Raw genomic sequence first — 15,639 nt, 5'->3', positions numbered from 1 at the left:
ATTTGCTATTCAGGACTCTATTTGTGAAATTAATTTACTTGACAACCTGGTCAATCAACAGATGAAAAACAATGCCTTGAAACCATGGCTCTGTGTCTGGACTTCAGATTGCCAACCAATCAGCAGTTTAATGTTTAAAGATTTCATGTGTACTTAAAAATAAATAAATAAGCACCTATGAATAAATAAGAGATTTCTTCTATCTTTGTATGTACTTATAAAAATCTTAATTCATTTATATAATGTCTACATAGGTAAATAGTTACAAAATTGATAAATTTTCTATAAACAAAACTAGATTTATAAAATAAGAAATAACCTCAAAAAGTCCCATTAACTGTCATATTCCAGTTGGTTTTGGTTTTGGTTGGTGGTCTGGTTTTGGGTTGGCAATGTTTTATTTGTTGGTTATTTTTGAGGTATGTATGTGGGTTTTTTGAGAAGCAGGAGGGGGTTAAAACACCTGCTCTTTCAGTAACATGTTGAAAGGCAAATATAATTGCAATCTTCTCCACATGCTATTAAGATTTGTTGAATCCTGTGTTTCCACAGAGATCTGAAATTACATGATTGTCTATTTCTATTTTCTTTCCTCTTGCATTCTGGAGTTATTCAGTGTGGCAATTGTGTCCTAAGCAATGGTAAATCCTTTTGCAAATGGTCTTAACTCCTTGAAGGTTCCAGATTTGGAAGTGTCTCCGAGACACTTTTGTTTCATGAAATTGTGTGCTGCTTCTGAAAGAAAGCTACTTTACTGTAGCAGCTTCTGGGTTAAAGATGCAAGTTAATATTGATGGAAGTAAATATAGATACTTAAATGTTTTAATTGTTTTTTAGATTTGACAGTGTTTGGAGGACTGGAAATCACATTGTCTGGGGCATAGTGTGTTTTATGGATAGGCTGTTCATGTTGGCCAACTGCTCATTGCTTAATTATATGTGTTAGCAAATACTGACAGGAAAGCCTGTAGATCCTTTTGATTCGAAAGTTTATCTTTTAAAAACTGGAAAATTATTTTTAAATCAGCATGCCATTCGCTGTTTAATATGTACTGTTAAACTGTTTCTCTTAAGTTTTAACAGTTCTGTAGAATATAGTCATAAATTAAAATTATTTAATTGATGCATTACTGGTTAGTAATTTTTCGGTAGATTAAAGAGGGGTTTTTCAGTTGAATAGTGTCAACATAAATAGTTTGAGGGCTTCACTTAACTCTTCAAGTATGGGTCTAAATCAGCCATCTGAAATTCCCAGTATACTTTTGTTTCATATGTGTGATACTAATTGCAGCTACAGTTTAGGAGCACCTTTTATGCAAATCAGACACTACTGCAAACCTTTTGTTCAGCTTGCTGTATGCTACTTAATGCTGGCAATCCATGAACCAGTTTCCCTTGGTGAATACATTCAGCCTCTGGTCATGTCCTTAGCTTGGGGCTCTTGCTTTTTGGAAAGGTATTGTTCAAAGAGAGGCCTACCTATCAAAGTTCAGCTAACAATTTAGAATTTGTCTTTTGTTTCCAGCCTTCCATACAATGAGTTCTTTGGTGGTGTAAGTGGCCTCACAGTGGAACAATTCAAGAAGATCAATGGTTTTCCAAATGCCTTTTGGGGATGGGGTGGAGAAGATGATGATCTTTGGAACAGGTGAGCTTTGAGCGCTTAGGTCTTTCTGTACCATCCAACCTTTGAAACCAATTAGGTGCTTTTTGTTCTGTCACTTGTTATATTTTTGTAATTTGTTTTAAATGGACAAATTCTACAGAGTTTGCTTCAGAAATATCAGAATATACCATTTGAAGGAATAAGTATGATGTTCTTTTTCCTTGGCCGAGGGACAACTAGCAGGTTCTTAAGAGCTAGATCTTGTAGCAACAGATATAACAACAGGTAACCATACTAAGCACATTGCATCACTCTTACTGCTAACATTATGAAATACCATCCACAGACATGTAGTGTAAGCATGAGTTTCATGTCTTAGGGGCAGTGCTTGAGAGAGAGGTTAATTTGTGAGTATATTGATAATCCCAGAGTGGACAACAGACAATCCTGCTCATGGCATTGCCAACTGCTCACAGTGAATGAGTCTAAAGTGTTCTAACAGAGCTGTTGAAAGTGTCTGCATCAGTTTTTCAGAGAAAGAATTTTATAGATAAAGAGGTTTTTTTAGAGTTTTATATATGAAGTGATATCTTTTAAAGGACAAGTTTGTTTTTTTACATTTTTAGTATGCTAAACATGCTATTTTAATGTATTTATGCTGGAACAAGCAGGAAATATTAAATATGAAATTATTATTATTTTGCACTTTGTTTTGCCAGCTTTTTTAGTTGTTGGGTTCGGTGTGTTGCGGGTTTTTTTAGGAAGGGAATATCAGTGAACATAAAGACTTAGCTTTAAAATACTTGATGTGCATTTTTCACTTTACCTTGTATGACAAGTTGTAAGAAGATGTTTTTACAAACGTTTGTGTGTTATACTGCAGGGTTCACTATGCTGGATACAATGTAACAAGACCAGAAGGTGATTTAGGGAAGTACAAATCCATTCCTCATCATCACAGAGGAGAAGTCCAGTTTTTAGGACGGTAAGAAAAACAGAAATAATCTAATACTACAGCTAAAGATGTAAATTTTCTTTTTTTGCATCCACACATATGAATAAGCAGTCAGTTCTTATCAGTGTTATTTCCTCTTTGGTGCTAAAATTTTTATTTTCTTAAATACGTTATGTTTGCTGTTCAGATATTTTTTTTATTTAACTATGAGGGAGACTAAATTTGCATGTCAGAAGATATTATCATCATAACCTTTGATCCATAATATTGTTGTTCCATAATAGTTTGGGCATTAGTGCTGGCAGGGCTCCATTAGTTGGCTATTTTGGATATTTTGCAAAAGGAAGCAGTGCCACTAGGGCAAAGGACTCCTGCATGAAAAATGACTTTTAAAGTCCTCAAGAATTGGTTTCTTCCCTCATATTTCATTATTTTTTTGAGATACAGATCTTCTCATTTCCTGCATACGTTGATTTAAACCTTTTCTTTTGGGGTTCCTTTCTTTTGCTACAAAGATACAAAACACTTAAACTGACCAGTAGGTTCAGGCTGCCCTGGAATGGAATAGAAACCAGAATGCAACAGATGAACTACACATAAAATTTAGAAGGTGAAACACAAAATAAAGGGTTTATGATAAGTGTTTTCAGGCAACTAGAAATACTGTTCAATTCTGTCATCTTTTTCTGAGAGCATATTTTTTCTCTTTTATTCATAGTTTTGAATTATGAATAAAATTATAGGCATGCACAGTAGAGATGAGTAAATCAGTTATAGGACATGAAAATGTGTATATGGATAATCGGGGGGAGGAGAACTTTTTTTTCAATCACCTCAGATTTAGATGTTTGCAAATGCAGGAGTATCAAGAGTGAAATGAAAATAATTTCAGACATTTAAATGTATAATGAAGAATAGTGAAGATTCTTAAATCTTCCCTGAACTCCTTAGTTGAATTTTATAGCAAAAAAACATGAAGAAGTTGAATAATCTTTAAAAATCTGTTTCATTTGGGACCATGAGAAGCTTAAATTTGAATGCTTCCTTTGTTATTTAGTCCTAATGTTAACTTGTATATGTGACCATAAAACCTAATTGTATTAAAAATCTTTAAAAGCTTGTTTTTAAACCTAAGGTAGGTTATTTGGCAATTTCAAGGGTCTGAAAAGCAGTTTCAGAATTTAAGGTATACTTGAAAATTAAATGACTGTCACAGTATCATGTCTAGCATCAACTGAATTTTTTCTTGCAAATTTTTCTCATTTTTCTTCTTCCAACTCCTTCTGCAGATACAAACTTCTGAGGTATTCCAGAGAACGTCAGTATATTGATGGGCTGAACAATTTAGTATATACTCCTAAAATACTTGTCAGTAGATTGTATAAAAATATAACTGTTAATCTCCTACCAGAACTTGCTCCTGTTAGAGACTATTGATGGAAGTGGAATGGCAAGAATCCTACCAGAATAAACTTTTAACACTGGAAGCTACTGATAAACACTGTAAAACAAAACAAAACCAACAAACAACAGCTTAGAATTAGAGTTTTTTGGCCAACTGATGATGCATATTTGGGATGAGAAGTGGTTGTATGTACTGTATGTTTTGGTCTGAAAGAAGAGCCAGCAGCTACCACTCAGATGTTTACAGCATGAGACTACTGTTCAAGCCTTCATTCTTCACACTCTCTATCTTAACTACTCAACTATATAAACTGCAGAAACAGACTTGTAGCTTCTCTGGAAGTAAGGACAGAGGCCTCTTCCAGGAATTTTTTATACTAAACTGCCCCTCCTCATATTTAAATGAATGCTTTTGTTTCTTTTTAAAATGTGTTTTGTAAATATGTGATGTAAATTAATGTGTGTACATTGCTTTTCAGTTGTTCAATATTTTATGCTTCAGTATGTATTTGAGTGTGTTCTTGTTTGAATTCTATAGGAATGTTTTTATTAGCATGAAAGAACAAGTGTAAAATGTACGTATGCTTATAAAAAGGTTATACCTTATGTGAAATGAAGGAAATATTAATTGTTGGCCAGCTATGACTGTAAACTGTTATACTAGTTTTGAGCTCTAGGCCTTCTGCATATCTATTTAGAAAAATCAAATTCTTATATGAACCTGCTAGAAAGAAAGCTTTTGATTTTATTTATTGCCAGCAAAATTGTATGATACCCTGCCTGCCATCTGAATCATATTTATATGCATATTGCATGTCTATTACAGAAAATCTTGCAGCTGTTGCATATTATGATCTACAGGAACTCTTAACTGTGTCCAAGTGTGCCACTAGTGTCAATGTCAGGGATTTTAATGCCTAAAACGATGTGTCTGGGTGCGTACAGTATTTTGGTATTGTTCTTTTTTTTTGTTGTTTGTTTTTTTAATTCTAGTAAACAGCACTTTTATTCCTCCAAAATCAGAAGAGCCAAAAATGTGTCTTCATTGGAAGAATATTAAAGTTAGATTTTTAAGAGAATAATAAAACATAATTCTGATAGTCGAAATGCTTGCATTGTGGGATTCTCAGAAGCACTGTGTTGGTCGTGCTGTTCTGCTGATGAGGATGGTGATGACATAAGTGGAACAGAAAGCAGGCCAATCTCAAGTGCTTTTTAAAATTCCACTCATAATATATTATTAAATATAGCTATTTAAGGGCCTATTCTGGTAGAGTGCTGAGTGCTTCTATGATGCACTGAGGATCCTCAAGTCGATGACTGTCAATGAGATTGAGGTTGCACAGTCCTGCTAAGGATTGGTCCTGTCTGTTTCTCTATTTTTGTGGTGTTAAATGTATGAGTAACTAGCCTCTTTCCTTATCTTCTTATTTCCTCTTTGTTTGTAATGTTTTGCTACCTAAAAGTATCCCACTGCTAAGCATTATTATCTTTGCTAATATTTTTTTACATCCCTTGTTAATACAAAGGAAAAGGACCAGGTCATTTATTTTCTATGTTAATACAAATATAGTGACCAAGATATACTAAACTGTTTTGTTTGTCACAGTTACTCAACTCTTTAGGAACCAAAGACTGACTTCTGCTCCCATAAAGAATGGAAAGCAGTATATATAATAAGGATTGTTTATCCATAGAGTGTTCTGTAAGAGTGTTGACAAAGAATCCTAACTTTAAGTCATTATTATATGTTGGTTTCTTAAATTGCTGCCACAGATGATGTGGTGCTTTTTATATTTTAAGTTTGTTTGCCATAAACACCTTTTATTTCTTTGGCATCCCAACAGCAAATTTTGCCCTTAGCCATCCTTCAGTAACATTATGAGCTTAGCTGTAAACATCCCAAATATTTAGTAGAAATATTATTATTTAATTTAGTAGTTGAGAACAATTGTAAGAGATATTTTATACCATACAGGAATTACCTTAATATCTACCAGTTAATCTAATATGCTTTAGGAATGATGTAATACAATGAAAATAACTAAAAGCATAAAGTGAAGAAAACATCCTTCAAAAGCATGCTTAAGAGGTTTGCTCACCTCCTGATAGTTTTTTCTATAACTGGGTGTATAGAACATTCTGAACCATATGGAGAAAGCTGAGATAATACACTGTATGAAAAAATTATATCCTCAAAATAATATTAGTCTTATTTCATAGCAGACTAATACAGTTCTTTAAGAGCAGTTGAATAAATTTTTAAATCCCTCATGTAATTTTGAAGTGATTTCAGGTTTTCAGTACAGGTGTACCTACAATTTCACATCCACAGTTATGAAACATCCTTTGGTATTGTAGGTCTGTACTATTTTCTGAAGCATGCTTTTGTTCCCATTTCTTAGGTATTCTGTGAAATTTATGTGCAATTTAAAAAAATCTAATGCATATATATGTATATATACTTACATATATGCATACTATATTACATATATGCTGTGGCTGAACTAATATAACTTTACAGCTTTAAGTGATTGATCATGTATGGTCCTAGAAAAATGTGAATTAAACCAGTATGTGAATGGATTGTGACATATAGCTGAGTTCTTAAAAATTTTGCATTTTGGTGCCCCAAAATGATGGATGTTAAATTATGAATTGTTGACAAACACTCTTCTCTAAAAACCTTTTATCACTTTGTTGAGAAGTTTTAGAAGTTGCCATCTTAAATTACATCAAAATAGTGTTTGTATACTACCTGTCTGAACTCAGTACTCTTCTGTAGTGAATTTTAACATAGACAGTGCCTTCAAACAAAATAAATACAATGCAGAACTAAGAGTTGTGCACATTCCTTTTGATAATTTCATGGTTCTTGTAAAATGTAGAGAGAAGCCAATCACATTGGCTTTTGAATTGCTGACAAGGCAAATAAGGGATGTGTTCAAGGAGTGAACGTGGAGGGAGAAGAAGGAGGAAGTGTTTTACAAGATTCTGAAGGTCTTGCAAATTAGCAAGTAAAAACATTACAGAAATATTAAAAGTAGAATCTGGTTAATATGCTAAGATACTCTCAAGCCCATTTTCTATATTTCAAATTTAAGTAGGAGAATAAAATATAAAGTCCATTTTGCAAAGAGGCAGTGTGTTGAAAAGCAAGTGCAAAATGTCCTTTTTCTTGGATCTTGCCACTCTATTTTTCTATTGTTATGTTTACTAATTGTTGTAGTGGGTTACTAATGAGCCAGCTGTTTAAAAAAAATAAAAGGATCCATTGCATATCCGCAAGCGGAAGTGTACTTAAGATTATTTTATTTGTAGAGGTATGTAAGATAGGCTCAATGAAAAAATGCACTGAAACAAATGCTGGGAATTTCCTGTGTACTATCATAGTTTTGGGTTTTTTTGTTGTTCATGAAAATCTTTGTACTTTTTTATCATTGTCTTTTATGAAATATAATGTTCTAAAGATTGTGTTGGTTTGTTTTTTCTGAGATTCTGTGGAAAAGATATTATCTTTGTGTTTTGTTTCTAGACAAAATGCTAGTTTTTCTAGTGCTCAGTACCCCAAAATAACAGCAAAAAGAAAGGACACACCTGTCCAAATTCATCAGGTTAGGCTGTGATGGGATCAGGCCTTGGGCAGGCAGGGCGTTTTCCCTTTCTTTGTATTTACAGGCTTTCAGCTTTGGGTTTTATTAGTCTAAGTGACTCAACCTTTTTGCATACTTTTCCTAGACAGGGTTGCTCTTCTGTTGAATCCCCTAATGGTTCTACCCCATATAGGAATTACTAGAATGGGAATAGAAGGATTCATCCATATTTCTCCTGGCATTAAATAGGAAACTGATTTTCTCAGGATTCATCAGTTATCCTTATTTTTGTTTGCATTTTACAGCTATTATGAAAATGCCTGATGGTTTGAGGTATGCAAGTAATTCTGGGGAGCACTTTAACTTGGGAAAGTATTTGCAGAATTTTCTGCAAATACATGAATAAGCTTCTTCAAGTGATATACTTTTCTGAAACACATGCCTCTGGTCCGTCCTTGAAAATGTCACGAGTTATGATATATTAGAAAACAGGAAAGAAGGCATTTTAAGTATCTGTAGCCTGCTTAGCATCTGTAAATGCTGTTCTGCTATTCTGTCACCTTTACCTGCTTTCACTTCTATGTCTCCAAAATCAGAATTGAGAGGTGAGTTTATCTTGATAATTATGTGAGGCCCTGAGTGAGTAATCCCATGTGACTTCATCTGTTGTGAGCTTCATTAATAAAACATAGGAGATGGTAGTGGTGGACTGTATTTTCCGTCTGCTTGCTTTTCATGAGACACCTTTCACAGATGTGTTTTGTTCAATTGCTTTGCAAGAAGAATTTAGTTTATCAACTTCATGGAAGACTGCTTCATTCTCCGAGTCCCCATAATGAGATTTCAATATATTTTTTTTCTGAGGTTAATGTGTTTTTTTCAAATACTAGACTTTTATTCAGAAGGGCAATACTGACAATACAGAAATGCAGAATACTTCAGAAGACTATTTGAAAACAAAGTCAATACACTTTCTTCCTAAAGTTAACAAAGTGAATAAAAAACTTACTGTTAGTGATTTACTATGAAATCTGAAGCTGGTGATACATTCAGATACTAAGTTCTTATCATTTTTGGAAATTTTAATTTACACAACTGAATTTTCATGCTTAATGTCAGCTTTTATTCCACTGGCTCGCTAACTACTGCTGTGGTTGAGTAAGAGAAGGGAGTGAGCACAACAGCAATCTTGTAACGCCGATTACCAGCATCATTGGCTGTGAACACCACCTGGAACAAGAAAAACAAATATGAGTCAAAATGAGAAGTGATCTCTAGATAAAAGCCTAGATGGAACCATTGTGTGATCATTGTATGTAACTTCACATGAGACTTCAGAAATATTCTCACTCTGAAGTGTGACTGCTTGTAACACAGTTTTTCCACTGGTTAAATACCCTTTATTAAAAGTATAAATGTCACATTATTTAAGACTTTATTCAATTTATTTGTTATCCAAATTGGCATTTCCTTGTTGGTACTCATAAATAACAACAAGACTTTCTTTCTTGTTTCCTTATGAAGGTCTTCTATGAACCCCAGTAATTTTCTTTATTTAAAAAAAAAAAAAAAAAGCTAGCCCATTTGCAGCCCATTTGCCCATTCTTTCAAGTATTGGAATGCTTTTGTTACTAGTACTATGTTCTCTACTTCAAGGAACAGAATTAAACAGTGCTGCAGTAGCTATCATTAGGCCAGAGTATAAAACAATAAGTGTCTTTAGTTCTGATTCAAAATCTAGTAGTTAGAGAAAGACTGCATTAGTTATCTGGACACAGCATGATAATAACCTTACATATGAATGATTTACCACAGCCCTAGTAAAATCTCCCTGACCAGCACATCCTGTCCTTTGATTTCTCACTCCACGTAATACGTTTTGTGTTGTGAGATGAGAGGTGTCAGCTTTTAAAATAGATAGTTTAATAGCATTCTGTGATGCACAGCTTGTGCTCCTTTCAACATTAATAAAAAAGATGCATATGAAACAACCAATGAACTGAGCAAAATGTGTTCTCTACTGAGACTTACTTTTAAGAAAAAAGGAACTGTGGATTAAAATAATTTCCAGTCAATCATTATCTTGATATACAGTCAATTCAATTACATGCTGTAAATCTTTCTTCTTCCCTTTTTTATTTCAGTTCCCACAGAAGGCAAAGCTGTCTAGCCTTCTAACCTTCATTATTGTCTAGTATAAGAATGTCATCTTTCATTTGTTGGAAGACAGAGAATTTAATCCAAGCGTTAGCCACCTTTTTATCACGGAGATAAGGAACAGCTAAGCAGATCTCTCACAGTCCAACAAACAACTAATACAGAGCTGCTGCTACTGAAAGGCCATAGGAAAGCACTAATGCTGTTGAGGGGAAGGAGACAGTCCCCAAATCCCTCAGCAGTATCTGGTTTGGAACACCTTCCTCTAACCAGTTTATTTGTCCCAGGCAAATTAAAGAGGTATGTTGTACCTTTTTTTTTTTCTGTTGTAAACTGGGGCTCCAAGCATCCAGTTTGTTTCTTTAAAAATCTAAATTATGAACTTCGTCTGTAGCCATGAAAATGTTGTCTCCAAAAGACAAATCAATGCTTTTCCCAGGGGACTTCACAGAGTACTCCACTTGTTGTCCCTCAAACACTTAGAATAATCACAAAAACAATCATGGGCTTAAGTAGAGGTAGAAGGAATGACAACCTCTCCATAAATAATGCACTGAGGAGCTTTGAGACTTGTGGGGGAGCTAGTAACTAGGTTCTGTCATGACTGTGTTCCTACAAAGCTTTGAGACTGTGGATTTAAAGTGTTAATGTGAAAATATTTTAAACTGAAAATAAAGTTCAACTTATGCAGTTAGTAACTGAAGTCCACACATATTAAGAATCTTTATTCTTTGCAACTGAAGTAGAGGAAAAAAGGAATACTCACATCAGCGTGTTGGTGGAAGGGATTCAAGCCCATACTCTTCCAGTAAGAGGCTGTATCAAGCTCAAGCTTGTATAACCCTGCTACAAATTGCTCTTTTGTTGTAAGCTCTGAGAGGCCTCCTTTTTCATTGGTTTGTCTGTGTAATGGTAGAAGAACACACTTTTATAGTTTGGTTAAAAGCCTGAGAAAGATGCAGTTTTAGCAATTGAACTTGAGTGGTGTGTGGCTTAAGTAATAGGATGAATACTTCTATTGATCTGGAATGGCTTATGTCCGTCTGTATTATGGATGCCTCAGAGCTTATCTTGGCATTTGCTACTTCCACAGTGACCACAGCAGATGGCTGCCTGCCATCTCATTAACTCTGCATGGTTTGGGGGTGAGCCTAAAACTGGCATTATTGTTCATAGACTCTTGGCAGAGACTTGGAGTTCAATTAAATGAACCCACTCAGAGGGAAAACTTCACCACTGCTGTAAGCAACGTGCAAGCTCTATGAGGCACTCACTGTGCAACTATGTAGGGTCAACTGTCCTGTTTTTTCCATGGTTTTCTTTCTTATTTAAATGCATTGAGTTGTTTTATTAGTGTAAATATTGTTTACAGTTGGCTTTTAGAAATTTGAGGTCTGCTATTTGAAATGACCATAGGTCAGCTAGCAGTGAAGCCTCATGGAATTTCTTGTGGTTTGTACTGGCCTCAACCAGCAGGCAGTTTTGTTTGATTTGAAGATACTATCAGTGTTATCTAAAGCCCTAGTACTGGTATGAAACCATACATCTTTAAACACCAACCCATTTTGGGGTTCAGAGGTAATATTGAACACTGTCTCTCGTGCATGCCCCTTTTTTGAAGCACCTTTCTGTGAAATAAATTTTGTTAATTAGGAATTTTTTTATTAGGTAGGTTAATCACAAATAATAGAGATGCCAGTGGCTGATTTTGGTATGTAAAGACCACTAACTTTTGTTCTAGCTGCCAAATTTTTTCTGAACATATTTTATTCAAATTTCATGCAGAGAAAAGTAATGTCATTGTGCAGTGCAATACTTAAGGCTTATTTTTTCATGTAGCTTAGAAAATATAGAATACCTTTTACACCTTACAAGATGGTCTGTAGTCAGTTATCAGAAGTTTTATATCTGTTCAATTGTCTCCTTTTTTCCCTTTGTCACAGATTGATCATTGCTTGATAACTGGCCACTTCTCTAATAAGCTTTTTCAGATAATACCAAATGCATTTTGATTAAGAACATTTGTTACAGGACATCTTGCTAGCATTCAATTATTTACATATTATTAAGGTTGGAGAGGTTGATTTAGTATCAGCATGACTTTTGCTTACCTTATCTTGAGGTTACTTTGCTCCTTGTTTCAAATATTAACTGTGTTTTTGAGACTTAAATCAACATCCAGCTCTTATGAGTATCTTTATATAGAATCTCTAAGCTCAGAAATGAAGATAAGTGAACTGAACACCCTTACTGGAAAATTTCACACATTGACAGTGATAGAATATGTGTGAAATTGTCTTCTCACTTGAGGGAGTGAGGCAATTTAAGCAGGACAACATGAATAGATTGTTTTCCCCACACTGTACGGGTATGTGTGGCCTTCACTGTACCTGTATTTCTCAAGGACACATGAGAGCAGTGTTGCTTGTGCCAGCCCACTGCCCCGTGACACCAAAGAGGCATTTGAGCAGTTTCTGCAGGAATTTATAGAAATATATCTGAGTCCAGGATTCCACTGTTGAAGTTCATGTGCTATGCCAGCTTGAGAGCCCTTTCTCACTATTTTTAAAAAGTGTAATAGACTGTTAGCATACCTGGAACGGTCTCAGATGAGACTTTGCAACTATCATGAGAAACTTAGTGTGGAAGCAGAATATTGCTTGGTGAATAAAGAATGCTCATTCTGTGTATCCCCTAAGAATTTTTTCAATTAAATTTCAGGCTATACTTTAAGTAAAAATTGTTTTTTATTTTTTTAAGTGTTAATATTTACTAAAATAGAGGGCTATTAAAAAAGTCATCTGCATCTTAAATTATACAATTATGTTTTTCAAAAGACATGACAATATTTATATATCTGGAGATTATTTTTTATCATTTGAGGCATGATTGCTTCTTTGTGGGGGAGAAGGTGAGAAAGATTTATCCCCAAATTTTCTTCTTTTGGCTAAGTCCTTTATCTTGAAGTAAAGTAGGCTAGCAAACATGATGTGGTATATGTTCAAAACAGTTTCTTTTTAAAACTGGTGTTGTAAGAAATGAAAATCCACTTAGAAAGATGGACAATGGCCAACAAAGGTAGGATTCTCTACCAGAATCTTGGTTTCAAAATGTAAGAGTCTATCTGATACTTCTGGTAATAATGTAGCAGTTCATTGCTGGGTACTAAAAATTAATATAGACCTTTGCAACAAAATTAAAGAGAAGTGATGACTGAATTAAAGGATGGCTTAAAATACTTTCTCCTGTTCATAAAATTCATAAAGCTCTATAAAACCATTTTTGTAGTTGAAATTGAAGTACATTTAGAAGACAGTCTGCAGCAAGTTAATTCAATTGTATGTTAACTTTCCTATGAGCAAAACAGACATCTCATTTTAGAGAATGTGGAACTGCTCTTTCAACTCTTTGGCCTCTTCCCATTGCCTTTCTCATCTTTCACTCATTATTTTAGTGTGACTTACTGTGAATTCAACAGTTCCCAAGATCCATCTACAGCTCCTTTGTACAATTTAACTGCAACATTTGTAGCTGGACTTCCTCGGACAGAATCCACAACTTTTACAGATAGAGGATGCTTGGCATCAGGATGGTCCTGCAATAGGGAGAGAATTTTTATGTTGAAAGAAGCATGACATTTCATCATAAAACTGTAAGGAATATAATTCTCCGGATCTACAGTGGAGACCATATTTTCCATGAGAATATTGCTGTGTACTGAGGAAACATAATCTGAAGCTTTCTGGGGGCTGGATATGGTAGAGCCAGGAAGGAAGGTTTCAGGAGCTGTTGGGCATGTAGCCATGCACATCAAGGAGGCACTGCAGGTGTGAGACCACATCTCTATTTCTTCTTTGGCACGGCATAGTACACATCATCTCCAGCATGAAGCTGTAACGAAATTGTGGCCTCAATAGGAAAGAATTGCATCCTCAAAGGTAGTAGCAATGTTTAAATATCTGCCAACTCTTCCCCTGCATTTTGGACTGGCAATTTGAGCACAGCTTTCTGGATTTGATAGCCTCTGATACCCTGTTCCATAGAGCTATCTCTGTTGCCACAGAGTTACAGTTCTTCTGTAAACATGATAAGCACCACATACAGACTCTCTCCTAACAGCATGTTGAATCAGATTTGTCAACCCTGGCAGCTACACAAGGATAGGAGAGAAAAACTTTCCATCAAATACAGGATGGCTATAGTTTCATCCAGATGCATCCATCACAAGTAGTGATTATGGCCTGATGTTTTACTTTTCCAAAAATAGAATTCAACCAGTGCTTTGACCTTACCCAATCCTGCAGATGAAGAGTGAGAAAATAGAGCTTTGTAGAAGGTGCTGATCAGGGATGATCTCAAAATAGCAGTCACTGATATCCATTTAATCATTGTAAAATGAATTGTGGTGTAGATGGTTAAAAATTAGGAGCCCTCTCTTTCATGCCCTCTTACAATCTGGGATGTTCCACATGCCAGGAACCCTGACTAGTATCATACCAATGTGTCAGCATGTATCCATACTGCCTGTATGCCCAGATTCCCCATGCTCCCTTTCTGGAATGCAGTGGCTCCTCACTGGTGATACTCATGAGGCTTTGGCAAGAAGAGCTGCACTGCCACTGCTGATTTTCCTGACTTTTGCACCCTGGGAGTTCAATGAAACCCCAATTCCTCAACAGCGTTAGTCAGGTAATATTTTCCCAAGGATCAGAATTTAGAGAAAAAATGAGTAGTTGAGGAGAGAGAGACAAGGCTGTTGTAGGAGAATTTCAGGCAGAAACATCTGAGTCTTTAGCTTGCTTTCCTGGGATAAATGAGCCCTCTGGAAGAAGAATCCTGGCTTTAGATCTGCTTTGCTTACATGGAATTAAGCTTTAGTGGATAGAGCAGTAAGGCAGAAGTCTAGAGGAGGCATGGATTTCTCTAGCATGGACTTTGCAACAGGAGATGAAATTCCTCATGACACAGCTTGTTCATTATGTTATGAATGCACAAGGTTTTTCGTCTAGTGAATACAATTTCCATGACAGATTTTCCTGTCATGTTTTACATTGTTTTTCATATAGTTGCTGTGTCTAATGACAAGTGCTACTTCTCTACCCATAAAGTCCTCTCACTAATCACTAGAGAAGGAAAAAGAAGGACCAGAAAAGAGTAATAGCAGAGAACTACAGTGAGTACATACTGTAAAATCAAAATAATAATGAAAAAACAATAAAAGAAAATAATTGGGACTACATCAGTAGAAGGACTTCAGTCCTTAGACACTTACCAATGGTGCAGCTTCAGAGGAAAGTGCCAGGCCAGCTAAGAAAACGAGAAATACAGAATGAAAAGCCATTTTGCCTACCACTAGGAAGTCTGTGTCAGCGGGCAGAAAATGGTGGGAGCTGTGATTTTTATATCAAGGCCTCTGAAATGAAGCTACTTATCAGAAAACCCCTATGACTTTCAACACGTAGATTCATACTATTTACTTAGTAAACAATGAGAAAATAAGTAACCCATACAAACATGAACCTTGTCTGTGACAATAAGTCTTTTCTATTCTAGAACTTTGTCTGTGGAAATCTTGTGAACATTGCCTAGTTCAACTGCTGTGTCAATTTTCTTCAAAGAAATGTCTGTTTTCTATTTTTCCCTTTTTATTGAGGAATAATTGCTGTATACACCTGAGAGAAATACAAATTTCATGTCAACTCAGCAATTTCAGTGAGAAATTCTCCATGGTTATGGCTTGCTTTTACCGAGTCAGCCATGCTCATATATTAAGAGATTTCTCTCCATGTTGCTCTCCTCCCCACTTCTAATCAAATGTAGGTGGATAATCTGTGGGCTACTTTGTTATCTTATACTTTCCCTAGGAAGAAAAATATATTACTTTTGGTTTTCAGCATGGCATAGAGATACCTACACACCGACTT

At 35.3% G+C, this 15,639-nt stretch overlaps 2 protein-coding genes across 4 annotated transcripts in view; one reads left to right on the top strand and one right to left on the bottom strand.

Moving 5' to 3' along the window:
• The window catches only part of B4GALT6 (beta-1,4-galactosyltransferase 6), a 30,381-nt gene extending 22,419 nt beyond the window's left edge, over window positions 1-7,962 (top strand). For all 3 annotated transcript variants that reach the window (XM_058804752.1, XM_058804761.1, XM_058804771.1), the window contains 3 exons: window positions 1,526-1,648; window positions 2,490-2,591; window positions 3,851-7,962. In XM_058804752.1, the coding sequence (XP_058660735.1) occupies window positions 1,526-1,648; window positions 2,490-2,591; window positions 3,851-3,998 (373 nt within the window). In that variant the 3' untranslated portion in view covers window positions 3,999-7,962. The remainder of the gene's footprint in view (window positions 1-1,525; window positions 1,649-2,489; window positions 2,592-3,850) is intronic.
• A 467-nt stretch (window positions 7,963-8,429) lies between these two features.
• Window positions 8,430-15,116, bottom strand: LOC131557499 (transthyretin-like). Its single transcript, XM_058804784.1, has 4 exons — window positions 14,988-15,116; window positions 13,180-13,310; window positions 10,482-10,617; window positions 8,430-8,788 (listed from the first exon to the last, which is right to left on the bottom strand). The coding sequence occupies exons 1-4, from the start codon at window positions 15,054-15,056 to the stop codon at window positions 8,681-8,683; spliced, it is 444 nt and encodes a 147-aa protein (XP_058660767.1). The 5' UTR covers window positions 15,057-15,116; the 3' UTR covers window positions 8,430-8,680.
• Window positions 15,117-15,639: the final 523 nt, after the last annotated feature.

This window comes from Ammospiza caudacuta, chromosome 1, assembly GCF_027887145.1.
Source record: "Ammospiza caudacuta isolate bAmmCau1 chromosome 1, bAmmCau1.pri, whole genome shotgun sequence".
Taxonomy (NCBI): Eukaryota; Metazoa; Chordata; class Aves; order Passeriformes; family Passerellidae; genus Ammospiza; species Ammospiza caudacuta.
This window is presented reverse-complemented; position numbering and strand designations above follow the sequence as displayed.